The sequence below is a fragment of the Marmota marmota genome, unplaced genomic scaffold, assembly GCF_001458135.2.
Source record: "Marmota marmota marmota unplaced genomic scaffold, marMar, whole genome shotgun sequence".
Classification (NCBI taxonomy): Eukaryota; Metazoa; Chordata; class Mammalia; order Rodentia; family Sciuridae; genus Marmota; species Marmota marmota.
The window spans coordinates 5044217-5055784 of NW_026000108.1; the positions used below are offsets into that span (position 1 = coordinate 5044217).

At 55.1% G+C, this 11568-nt stretch overlaps 1 protein-coding gene across 4 annotated transcripts in view; it reads right to left on the minus strand.

Moving 5' to 3' along the window:
- Nucleotides 1-11568, minus strand: part of Evc (EvC ciliary complex subunit 1) — a 51709-nt gene that overhangs the window by 40016 nt on the left and 125 nt on the right. For all 4 annotated transcript variants that reach the window (XM_048784160.1, XM_048784159.1, XM_048784158.1 and 1 more), the window contains exons 2-3: nt 6579-6704; nt 503-586 (exon numbers count right to left, since the gene is read on the minus strand). In XM_048784160.1, coding sequence (XP_048640117.1) covers nt 503-586; nt 6579-6704 — 210 coding nt within the window. The remainder of the gene's footprint in view (nt 1-502; nt 587-6578; nt 6705-11568) is intronic.

Sequence of the window (11568 nt, forward strand, 5' to 3'; positions counted from 1 at the left end):
GCAGGTGTGGCGGACTCTGGCCCTGCCGGGGGCCACAGGCAGGGCAGTAGCCTCCCTGGGCCTTAGTCCCTTTATGGGTGAATTGAGACAACACTGCAAAGCTGAGATGCCCAGCTTGTGACAAACAGCCCATGCCAGCCCCTCAGACGCACACGGGAAGGGCACGCTGGCCTGAGTCCAGGCTCTGTGAGGGAGGAGAGGGGTGACCTCGTCGACATCAGGCTGTGTCAGTGTGGGAAGGCAGGGGGATGCTGCCCCACTGTGCTGCCACTTGGTGTCCCTGGGGACACAGGTGCTGTGGTCATTCCCTCCTTGACACAGCCTGCCCCAGCCCTGACAATCCTGTCATAAATGGAGTCACCGTCAAGTTTTGCTTTCAACCTCAAGGTCTGTGTGGGGAAGAGCTGGCGTAACACCCTGACTGGGACTCAGCTGCACGTTGGATCCCCACCCCACGCCAAGCCCTAGTTGTCACCAAGATCACGGGGCTCAGAGCTCTCACCCGGAACTTCTGATTGATGGGATAGATGACTTTGGCCTTCAGGGCGAATGCTGTGATGTTGCTGTTGAAGGACGGCTCATACTCCTGGGAAAGAGAACGGACAATGTCATGGCTCAGACCTGGCACGAGCCCCAGCGCTCACAGGTGAGGCAGTGTAGTTACCTTCAGAGGAGGGTGATTGGACCATCAGTGGACTAGCCCATCGGTGGATTAATAATCTGACCAGGCCCACTGGGAGGTGGTGAGGACCGTAGGCAGGTGGCTGTGGCTGGAGAAAGCAGGTCCCTGGACCATATTGGTCCCTGGCGCCTTCCTGCCTCTCTCTGCGTCCTGCTGCCGTGAGCGAGCAGCTCTCCCCAGGCATGCCCTTCTGGCAGGACGTTCCTGCCGCAGAGCCACTGGCCATGGGCTGAACCTCTGGACTGTGAGGCAAAATGAACCTCTCTCAGGTGTTCTTGTCAGGGAGTTTGGTCACAGCAAAGAAAAGCTCATACAAGTGGTCTGGGAGGCTTTCTGCAGAACAAGACAGACCTCGAGTCCAAAATGCCACGATCCAAGTGAAGGGGTGGTCTCAGAGGGACTGTGATGGGCACCTGCAGATCCTGGCAAGTGCTCTCTTGGTAGAATGGATGGATAGATGGGTGGGTGGTGCATGGATAGAAGGACAGACAGACAGATGGTGGATGGGTGGTGAAGGCACAGATATATGTGTGTGCATGAATAAGTAGAGAGAAAGATGAATGGAGGATGGGTGGACAGATGGGCAGGTGGATGGATGGGTGGAGGGGTATATGGACAGAAAGATATGATCACTTAATTCTGATTCTTTGGCTTAGAAAGCAGTAAGGATTTGAATAACTTGAGACTAATTAAAAGTGTCTTCTAAATAATTTTGAACAATCTATAAGTGAAAAGAACAAAAACAAGGAATGACTTTACACAGGAGGACTCAGCCCCGTGTTCTACAGCAGAGAAGGAGCACAGCCTGCGATGACTGGTGACCCATCTGAACACAGCGAGAAGAGCTGAAGTTTCTTAACATAGGATGATTCCTGTCTGAGGAGATGGAAATGCTAACGACCTTGATTTGAACCTTACATCTTTACACATATTGAATTATATTGTACCCCATGAGTCGGTATATCATTATGAGCCAATTAAACTTCTTTAAAAATTAAAAAAATGATTTTTGCACTGTTAGTAGTATAAACCCATGACACATGTTCACACAAGACTTGGATTGGACCCTTAAGCAACCTGTCTGAGCCCGGTCCTCCCAGGCAGTAAGCAGGTCCAGGAGACCCACCCACAAGGGCCACATGAACAAGCTCCCAGATGAGTCTCTGGACCAGGGGAGGACCTCAGCCCTGGGCCCCCGGTGCAGAGGTGACAAGCCATCCCCTGTGGCAGGAAGGACTTCTCTGGGAAGTATCCCGACGTCCTGTGCTCCTGTCTGCCAGTAGGCGTGCCCTCCTGTGCGCGGCCCAGGCAGTGAAGACTGGCTTGGGAAACGTGCTGGGGACACCGGGTGAGTGAGTGAAGGCAGGCGCAGGGGACTGCTCATAGGCCCTGGGCGACCTGCCCCAGAACGAGGTGCTGCGGGGGACCCTCCTCCTCCGCTTTGCATCCTGGAGGAAGCACCCAGAGCAGACGACCAGCTTCCTTCCAACTGCTCCACTCACCCAACTGGACGCCTGCCATGGGGCTCGCAGAGGGACTGGCCACCTGCTCATGATCGAGGGGCCGGGATGCTCCTGACCGAGCTGCACTGTGGCCCATGGTCTCCAGTTTGACCGGGAGCAGCCATGTGTGGAGGCCCTGATTCTGGCCTCCTGTCTGCACCTCACAACTCACAAACAGGCCCAGAGGTCAAGAACCGGGTGGTGCATGAAGCTTCCCGGGACCCTTCAGGAGTCCTGTCTCCACTTCCCAGATGGAGAGGACGGGATGTAGAAAGGTTAGGCCACGTGCCCAAGGTCAAGGCCACACAGCTCATGAACTCCAGAGCCAGGATGGGAATGCGAATCTCCCCGCTCCAGGTTCGTCCTCTTGAGTTGACAGGCATCCTTGCGCTGTTTTGCACACTAAGGGCAATTAGTTGACACCATGCTAGTTCCTTCAACATAACAAGAGGGAAGAACAAGAGCAAGAACAGGGAATCAAAAGGGAAGTGGGAATTCAGTAGAGAAGGCCCCAGGCGTGGCCTTGCCACGCCCAGACACGAGGCACCCCATCTCCCTGCTCCCCAACTCCCCAGGTCTGACCAGCCACAGTCCCACTAATCTCCCTCTCCAAGCCCTCGGGAGTCCACAGACCCACCCTTAGCCACCGTTTCCCTGAAGGGCTGCAACGGCTTCCCTCCTGGCTCCCCGCCATGCGTGCCAACTGCATGCCAGCCACGGTGTGCCCATCTGCTCATGCAGTCACCAGACAGCAGCCAGCTGGGGAGGCGGGGACTCCAGGGTCACACCCACTTCACAGAGGGGCAAACTAAGGCTCAGGGGTGAGCACCTTCCAGGTCAGTCGCCACGTGGGAATCGAGTGATTTTTAAACATGCACTTCCTGTTGCTGCTCATCTGAAAACCTTCCTGGCCTCCCTCTGACCTGAGGGCCAGAGCAGGGCTGCTGTCCACCCCAGCACCTGACCCACTCCTTGCTGAAGCATTTTTGATGAAATGGTGCAAAAGCCAAGAACAGTGGTGAGACTAACAGACAGAACCCAGCCTGCTCCCACCACGGTGGGGCCTCGTGCAGAGCAGACAGAGGGCTCTTGTGAAAGCTGTCAGAGGCAGGGACAGCACAGCCCAGCAGCCGAGGCCAGGGCCCCTCCCAGCAGGGCCTGCGTGACTGCACAGGTCACGTGCTCAGGACGCTGGCCCTGGCTGGTTCTCCAGGGGGGACACATTTGCTCAAGGGAAAGATGCAGAGGCAGAAAAGCCCTGGGCCTTCTGACCTCCCCTCAAATAGAGGTGGGAGGAAAGAGAAGAACGCGTGGAGAATGAGGGCGAGCACAGACACAGGGAACTGCACTTAGTGTGCAAAACAAGGCAAGAACAGGGTGCCGGGGCAGGACCCGTGGAAAGAGCCCCGGGGACGGGGAGCCTGGCGAGCACAGTCCTGGCTGCAGGTGAGGCTCCACGGGTGTGGCTGTCTGTCTTTTCCATCCCAAAACCCGCAGCAGGCAGTGCCCTGGAGGACAGGGCGGGGGGACAGTCACAGCCTTGGCCAGGAAGTGAAGGACCCAGGAGCCCGTGGCGTGTGGGACCAAGGAGGAGGCAGCCTGGCTCCAGCCACCCAAAGGGGACCCACCAACTTGAGCTTTTAAAGCTCTCCTTATTAAGTCTGGGAGTCCTCTGGATTCTGGCCACCTGCCCAGCCGAGTCAATGCAATTATTCAGAAAATTAAAGCATAATTGTAGAAAAAGCCATTTCGCTACCATAAAGGTGTTCCCAGCGAGTTCATGAGCGCGTCACAAAGACTCTGTCCCAAGGGACAGGACGGAGACCTAGGGCGGACTCAGAGCTCTCTGGAATTTTGCCTGGCTTTGATGATTGACAGGAGCTACTCATGAAACAGAGTTCACCTGCGGAGGGGCACAGCACAGCTCCTTCTCTGTGCAGGAGGGGACAACAGCCATGGCTCTGCTTGTCGTGCCCTAGACAGCCCTGTCCACACATGTGGAGTCCACCGAAGGCCAGGGAGCCCAGCAAGCAGTCACTGGAACAGGCAGATCTTTAACTTAACCCTGGGCAATTATTAGCTTGGTCACGGGCATCTGCCAGGACTAGGTCAATAGTCAGCGAGTAACACACCAGGCAGGAAAATGAGCCGACCCTCCAGGGGCAGGAAACTGGGCCCTACAAACACCCAGGGAACACCTATCCTGGGGCGGAGCCCCCACCTGCACCCTCAGCCTCCCCAGGGAGGAGCCTTCATGATTGCCACCGTGAAAGTGAGAAGCCCCAGGCTCCGAGGGCTTATGTTTCTTGCCCGACATCACACAGCAAATACATGGCAGAGCCAGCACTGGGCAGGATCTAGGTCCCAAAGCTGCTGCCACCCCCCATGTCCAAAGCTGCCCCTGTGTGAACAGGGCTGTTTTCTGTAAACACCTTTGGCGTAGTCCACACACCACAACTTGCCCCGGTGCAGGATGTAATAGCTCCAGTGTCTGCACAGACACACAGAACATCACCACAGCTGCCGCAGAAATCCTCATCACAAGGGGGAGAAACCAGGGCCGTGGGCCATCGCCTCCACCCTGCCTTCACCTCCCCAGCCCCCGGCAGCCACCATCCACTGTCTCTATAACCTTCTCAGTCCTGTTTACTTCCTACCAATGCGGTCCTGTACTAGGTGGCCTTTTGTGACTTTCACTTAGCACGACAGCTTCAAGGTTTGTTTACACTGTAGCACATATCAGGGCTTGGTTCCTTTTCAATGGCCAAATAATATTCCACTGCGTGGACAGACTGCATTTCAGGTATCCATTTGTCAGCCAGTGGCCCTCTGTGTTGTTTCACATTTCAGTTGTCGTGGATAATGTTGGTGTGAACGGTTGTGTACAAGTTTTGTGTGCACACAGACTTGCCTTTTGGTGATACCATCTTCATAGTATGAGGGGGTGAGCAGGCAGTGGAGAGAGGGAGGAGAGGCGATGGGAGAGGCAGACATAGGAGGCACACATGCCCCCAGACTCAGCTGTCACCTGGACACCCCTGCACACAGAGCCCAGAGGTGCAGGTGGAGAGAGGCTGCAGATTCAGGTGCACACACACACTCGGGTGGGGCAGCGAGGAGCACACGGACACAGAGACAGGAGACGGACCAGAGACGCACAGCGTGTGCCCGTAGGGCAGGCTCTGCCCTGGAGTCACAGAGGCGGTCTCCGTCTCCTCCACCTGCCTGGGTCAGCCCTGGGGACAGCAGCCCACCTTCCTCAGGGTCCTGCCAGCAGGCAAGAGGAGCCAGGTTACGGGAACCCTTGGGAAGTGCAGGGGTTGGGCGCCTTCCGGAAACCGATTCTTCAGTGTAACCAGAAGCTGCCCCTGTTGGTTTCAAGGCTTTGGTGGGTTTGTTTGAAAACACCCGGCCACTCTCCTGTGGTCACTGGGCCACTGAGCTGACAGAGGGATGTGGTGATGGCAGCACTTGCCGGGCAGGGGTCAGAGAGACCCAGGCGCAAATCCAAGCCGGGCCACTCCCCAGCTGCAGGACTCAGATCCCTCATTTGGAAAATGGGGGTGCAAATAGGAATTGGGTCATTCACAGGAGCACGTACGTCACCCAGAGAGGACACACGGACAACTGCTGGCGCCCACAGGCGCTGACCAATGTCAGTTCAGTCTTCCCCTCCCCCAGGAGATGAAGCCCGCCGTCCTTCCCTGGGCACAGGAACAGACTGGAAATGTCACAGCCTGTCCCCTGGCTCACCAGCGATGCTCTTGGTTGGGGCAGGCTCAGAGAGGGTGACAGGAAGGAGCAGGAGAATCCCCTTTGACCCCTCTGCCGCGGCCCGCGCTCCCTACGCTGGACGTGCACTTGGAAGGAACCAGGAGAAAGGAAAATAAACCAGCCACACAGACAGGGTGGAGCCTAGTGCCCGCCACACAGGAGCAAGCCAGGCCGCCAACCAGACACCCAGCAGCCGGTGGACGGTGACCAGGGCACTTCTGGGCCCAGGACTCCTGAGTGGTGACGATGGGACAGGGAAGTCTCGAGAGTGCTCTGCTGGGAACGCAGCACAGAGAGCACAGGACACCCCCCACACACAGTCCCCGGACGCAGGGGCAGCCTGGCGATGGACAGCCAACTGGCATCCCCTCTGGGAGCACGTGTGCGAGAGGTTGGCCCAGAAGGGGCACTGGGGGCTTCCGGGGTGACAGAATCACCTCCACGGTGGGCACTGGTTCCCAGGTGGAGACGTTTGTTAAAAAGTGTCAAACTTTAAACTTGAACTCTGCATTTTATAGGTAAGTGACCCCTCAAAGGAGAAGCCCGTTGGGAAACACGCCATCACTGCCGGGTGGGCAGCAGCGCCTCGGCACGCGGGCAGACACACAGGCAGCACTTACATCTGGGGCCTCTGCGTCCCTCGACGGCTGCGCGTCTCTCTTCCTCCTCCTGGATGGGGAGCCGGTCTCCGAGGGGCTCTGTGCACCAGGCTCCACGTTCTTGAGTAGATGCTGAGTGTCGTCTTTCTAAACCCCGAGAGGTGGATGGACACAGGATGTCGAAGTCAGTCAGGCTTGTGCCCCTGGACTTCAGCCCAGGGGTTCCCACCCGACAGTCCCACCTCCGTGCCCCTCAGGACCCCAAGGACAAGCCTGGGGCAAAGCTCATCCCTGCTTCTGATAGCTTGGTGGCCCTGCTGACCACAGCCTTGAGGACGAGGCTCTGCGGGGAGATGCTCGTCAATATTAACCTCCCTGGTTGTTTTTTTCTTTTTCATTAATGCCACTGGATGATGGTAAAGAAAAGCCCTTGGGCCACCTTAGATTACAGAGCGATTCCCGCTGCGAACTGTGATCTTGTCGATCCTGTATCTGCAAACTCCCCGGCTAAGTCAAGCCATGCCTGTGGGCGTTCCCTGTTCCCCGCTGCATGTGCACCAGGCCAGTGGGAAGGAAGGGGCTGCCCCCACAGGCCAGTGGGAAGGAAGGGGCTGCCCCCACGGACCTCAGTGCAGGTGAGGGAGGCAGGGCCCCCTTCCCCACCCACTCTGCAGACAAGTGTCCTTTCCACAGCCCTCTTAATGCATTTTCTAAATTCCAATTTTGTGTTTCATTGTCACTTTTGCTGTTGGCAATGGCCCCAGCTGTGGCGCTGAAGGACCCTCTTGTGCCCCCTGGCGGGCAGGGGCTGTGATGTGCCCTGCACAGGCAGAAGGAAAACAAGGGCCACTGGCTGAGGTCCAGGGTGGCATCGATGGTAGGTATTAGGTGAGGGATCTCTAATCAGAAACACGCAGAACAGCACCCCGATGACTGGCCACGGGAAACGCGAGCAGAGGCTCCCAGGTCCTGACCGGCACCTCCCCTGGGGACCAAAGCTCAGTAGGCACCAATTCACGATCTCCGTGAACTTAGCCTAACCGCCGCGAGCAAGGGGAACAGAGTGCATTTAAATTTGGACACAGCAGAGACACTTCCCAACCCCCGTGACCACTAGCTGCGTGTGGACGCCATCTCTCCACTGCAGAAACCTCACGCTTTGCACTGCGTTGTGTTAGTCTGAGATTTATTCTAGGTCCTGGGAACAGAGTCACGAACAACAAATGCAAACCCTCCACAGAGCTGCCTTTCCAGAAAGGAGAAAGAGCTAAACAGATCCACAAATAAATATGGAGCGTGGTGGGGAGACGAGAGCTACAGAGAAAGCTGTGGAGCCTGGGCGGATGGGGAGAGACAAGGTGGCTTTGAGAAGAAACTTGAAAGTGAGGCTCTGAGATACCTCAGAGAAGGGCTTCTAGGGAGAGGAAGAGCCTGTGCAAAGGCCCTGTGCCAGGCACAGGTGCAGCTTGTCTGGGGAGGTCCCTGCACCTGGAGAAGTCTGGGTGTCCTGGGGTAGAGAGAGGGCAGATAATACGGCCACAGACTTCAGGACTGTTGGCTCAGCAGCTGTAGCTGACCAGTGCAAGAGCTCTGAGTGGAAGGCCTCAGCCAGACTGGACCTCAGGAAACACCCCAGAAGAAACTCCCCCCGCCAGGGGCATCAGTTGTTTAGTTCCCTGTTTAAAATGGACTCTGAGGACAAGGGCCACCAGCGAGGACAAGGACCTCCAGCCGTTTGTGGACAGACACTAATGTGGAAAGCAAGCAGGAGTCAGAGGCTGCACAAAAACTTGCACAAAAACAGTGCACTGTCCTCTGATGAGAGGAGGTAGCTCATTCACAAGGTAAGAAGAGCACGCTGTAAACACGGGGTTCTAGAACAAAACAGAGTGCTTGATTATTAAAACTAGGGAGATCAACTGTGAGCATGAAATTGAGAAAACTCTCCCAGAAAGTACACACACCCAGAGATGGGATACGGGAGGGAGAGATCAATAATCAGAGGTCAATTTAGGCTGAGCATGATGGAGTTCTTGGAAGAAGTAAGCGAACATATGAAAGGCAAGAATCTTCAAACAAATAAGGAAAAGGAGTTTCTGGACTGAGAGAGCCACCCAAAGGCCCGTACAACAGATGGCACAGATGCCACCAAGGCCCGTCCTGATGCAATTTGATTCCCTGGGGTTCAGTCAGCTTTTTTGCTGTTGGGGCCAAAAGACCAGCGAGAACAAGGAGAGGAAGAGCTCATTTGGGGTCATGGCTTCAGAGGTCTCAGCTCATACACGCTGACTCCATTCTTTGGGGCCTGAGGTGAGGCAGAACATCACGGCAGAAGGGACTCGTGGAGGAAAGTGGCTCAGGAAACCGGTGGCCACCAGGAAGGAGAGACAGAGGTCCCTCACCACGACAAAATATAACCCCAAAGGCACACCCCCAATGGAGCACCTTCTCCAGCCACACCCTACCTGGCTAGGGTCACCACCCTGTCAATCCTCCTCAGGGGACTGATACAGGGGTTAGGTCAAGGCTTTCAGAACCCATCCTTTCACTCTGAACTTTCTTGCCTTGTCTCACACATGAGCTCTTGGGGGACATCCCATCTCTAAACCATAACACTGGGGCAAGGAAAAAATTCTTCAAGATGCTACCAAGGAGCAAAAGAAAAAGAGCCTTCATGGACAGTATCAAAAATCAGAACAGAACCAAACTTCTCAACGCCAACAAAGGCAGTAGAAGGAAATGGAAAGATGCCTTCAAAATTCTGAAGGAATACTATTTTCAACCTGGAATTCTATACCAACTCACCTAACCAAATTGGGGATAAAGCTGGAAGGATAAAGACATTTTCAGACAGAGGAGTTCTCAAAATAGTTTAATCCACCCCATTCTCAGAAAGCTACTTCAGGATGCCCTCCATCCACACAAGGAAATCAGTCAGAGAAAGACAAGTGCTCCAGATCCTGCACCTGGATCCAACCAGGAGAGAGATAAGGAGTCCTGTTAGGGTGGCCCTGTGAAGTCTCCACGGTGACAGAGGAAGCTCAGAGCAGGTGTTTCTCAAACACTAAGAAAATTTACTGAGAGGGATTATTAAGCATGGCTTGCTGGGACCCATCCTGGAGGTTTTCATACTGTGAGTCTAGGATGGGACCCAGAGTTTGCCCTCCTGTCATGCTGGAGGTGATGCTGATGCCGCTGGTCTGTTCCAGACATTAGAGAGCAGCCGTTTCAAACTGGAGCATGTCAGAATGTTTTTCTCAAGAAGATAAAAACTGATCAAATGCCTTATGTATTCCAGTGTTTTAAAAAGAAATGTACAACAAACAAAGGAGAGATAAGCCCGCGAAATCTAACAGAAAATCTGACACGTTAATTTCAGGAAAAACAAAATGTTCTGCAAGAAAGGAAAGTATTCATGACCATAACTGATCCCTGACTTAGAGTGAGTCATGTTTACAACATCATCGTAAGAGAAACACTGAATACGATTTAACCCCAGCTCCCCTCTCGCCACGCAGCAAGAGGGACTGGTGGGATTGGGGGTGAGTGTACTGATGGAGGGGGGAAGAGAGCTAAATCCTCCTCCTTCCCACCAGGGAACTCAGCGGGTGCTGCTAAGGCCAGAAAGCAGCCGCAACCCAGCCATGTTATTTAGAAATGGGGAATAAGTTACCAAAAGCAGCAGCTGAGAGTTGAGGACACTGGCTTCTGAGACGTGGGGATGGCGGGGGTGCTGCTCTCAAAGGAGCACTTCACACGGCGTGCAGGGGTAACTTGACTCAAAGTTAAAGATTCTAGTGATAAATAAAGGAACAAAAGAAAAGGAGAGTAATGCACAGTAAACTCCTGGGCTGGGGGACTCGGAAGAGAAGAGAACACGTGTGCAGGAGGCAGGAGAGGGCGTGCGGCCTCCAGGGCCATCTCTGTGGGTGCACGGCCACCTTCGTGCTAGGCAGGTGCAGGGGAAGGCGCACCACCTAACGCACTGTGCGAGGAGCCTGGCATTATCTTGGAGTCAACAGGGGGCACGGGGTTTTCATCAAGACAGCCATACTGTAGGATGTGTGTTTTAGAAAAAGACTGCAGGAAGGACAGGGGAGGGAGGGAGTCCCATTAGAAAGGAGGCCGTTGCATAGGTCACATTTAAGCCATAAGAGCCCGTGGCTCTGCCCTTGAGCCAGAGCCTCCTTGTGGCTACCATGCTGGCCTGGCCACCATCATCCTCAACTGACCAGCTGTGCCAACCCACACAGCTTTGTTAGACTGTGAGCCTCAGCTGACCCAAACAGGATGCTAAGGACCACCTTACCAGGTAGCAGGTGGTTCAAGCTCTGGCTCTGGGGTCCCGCCCCCATGCTGGTTTACTGTGTGAGCCTGGACTAGTAAGTATCAACCTTGCAGGGCCTCCATCACCTCACTGTGAAGTGGCTGCTGATAGGTCCCTGCCTGCTAGGCCCCACTGAGGATAAAGAACCCACAAACCCTGCACAGGGCCAGGCCTGGCAGTCTCCCTTCCTTGGACCTTTCTGTCTCCACCCAAGAAGCCAGACTCCCTTAATGTTTCCTACGGGCGGTGCAGACAGCCCCCAACTCCCTGCAGCACCTTGCACTGTTTCCGATTCAGCCCTTGTCCCTGTGCAACGTGACACTCCCAGAGATCAGCTCACTGGGAAAGAGCCTGTGTGCCCAGGCCAGACACGTCTCCTTTTCACAAGGACCAGGAGCGGGTGGGAGCCGGAAACAACATCACCTCATCTCCAATCCTATCTCTTTACTCCTCATGGAGGCAGAAGCTAAAAGGATCTAGAACAAGGTCCTCCTTGACCACGACTGACCCACACCTACTGTGTGCCAGGTGTTTCCACGACGCCCACTTCATCAGCACAGCTGGGGTGTGCAGTACCTGCTGGTCTTCTCAGCAGCCGCCCGAGCCTCATCCACATAGAACACAGTGGCTTCGGGGTTAGGCTCACATGCTCACTGTGGCAAGTTACTTAACCTCTCTGTGCCT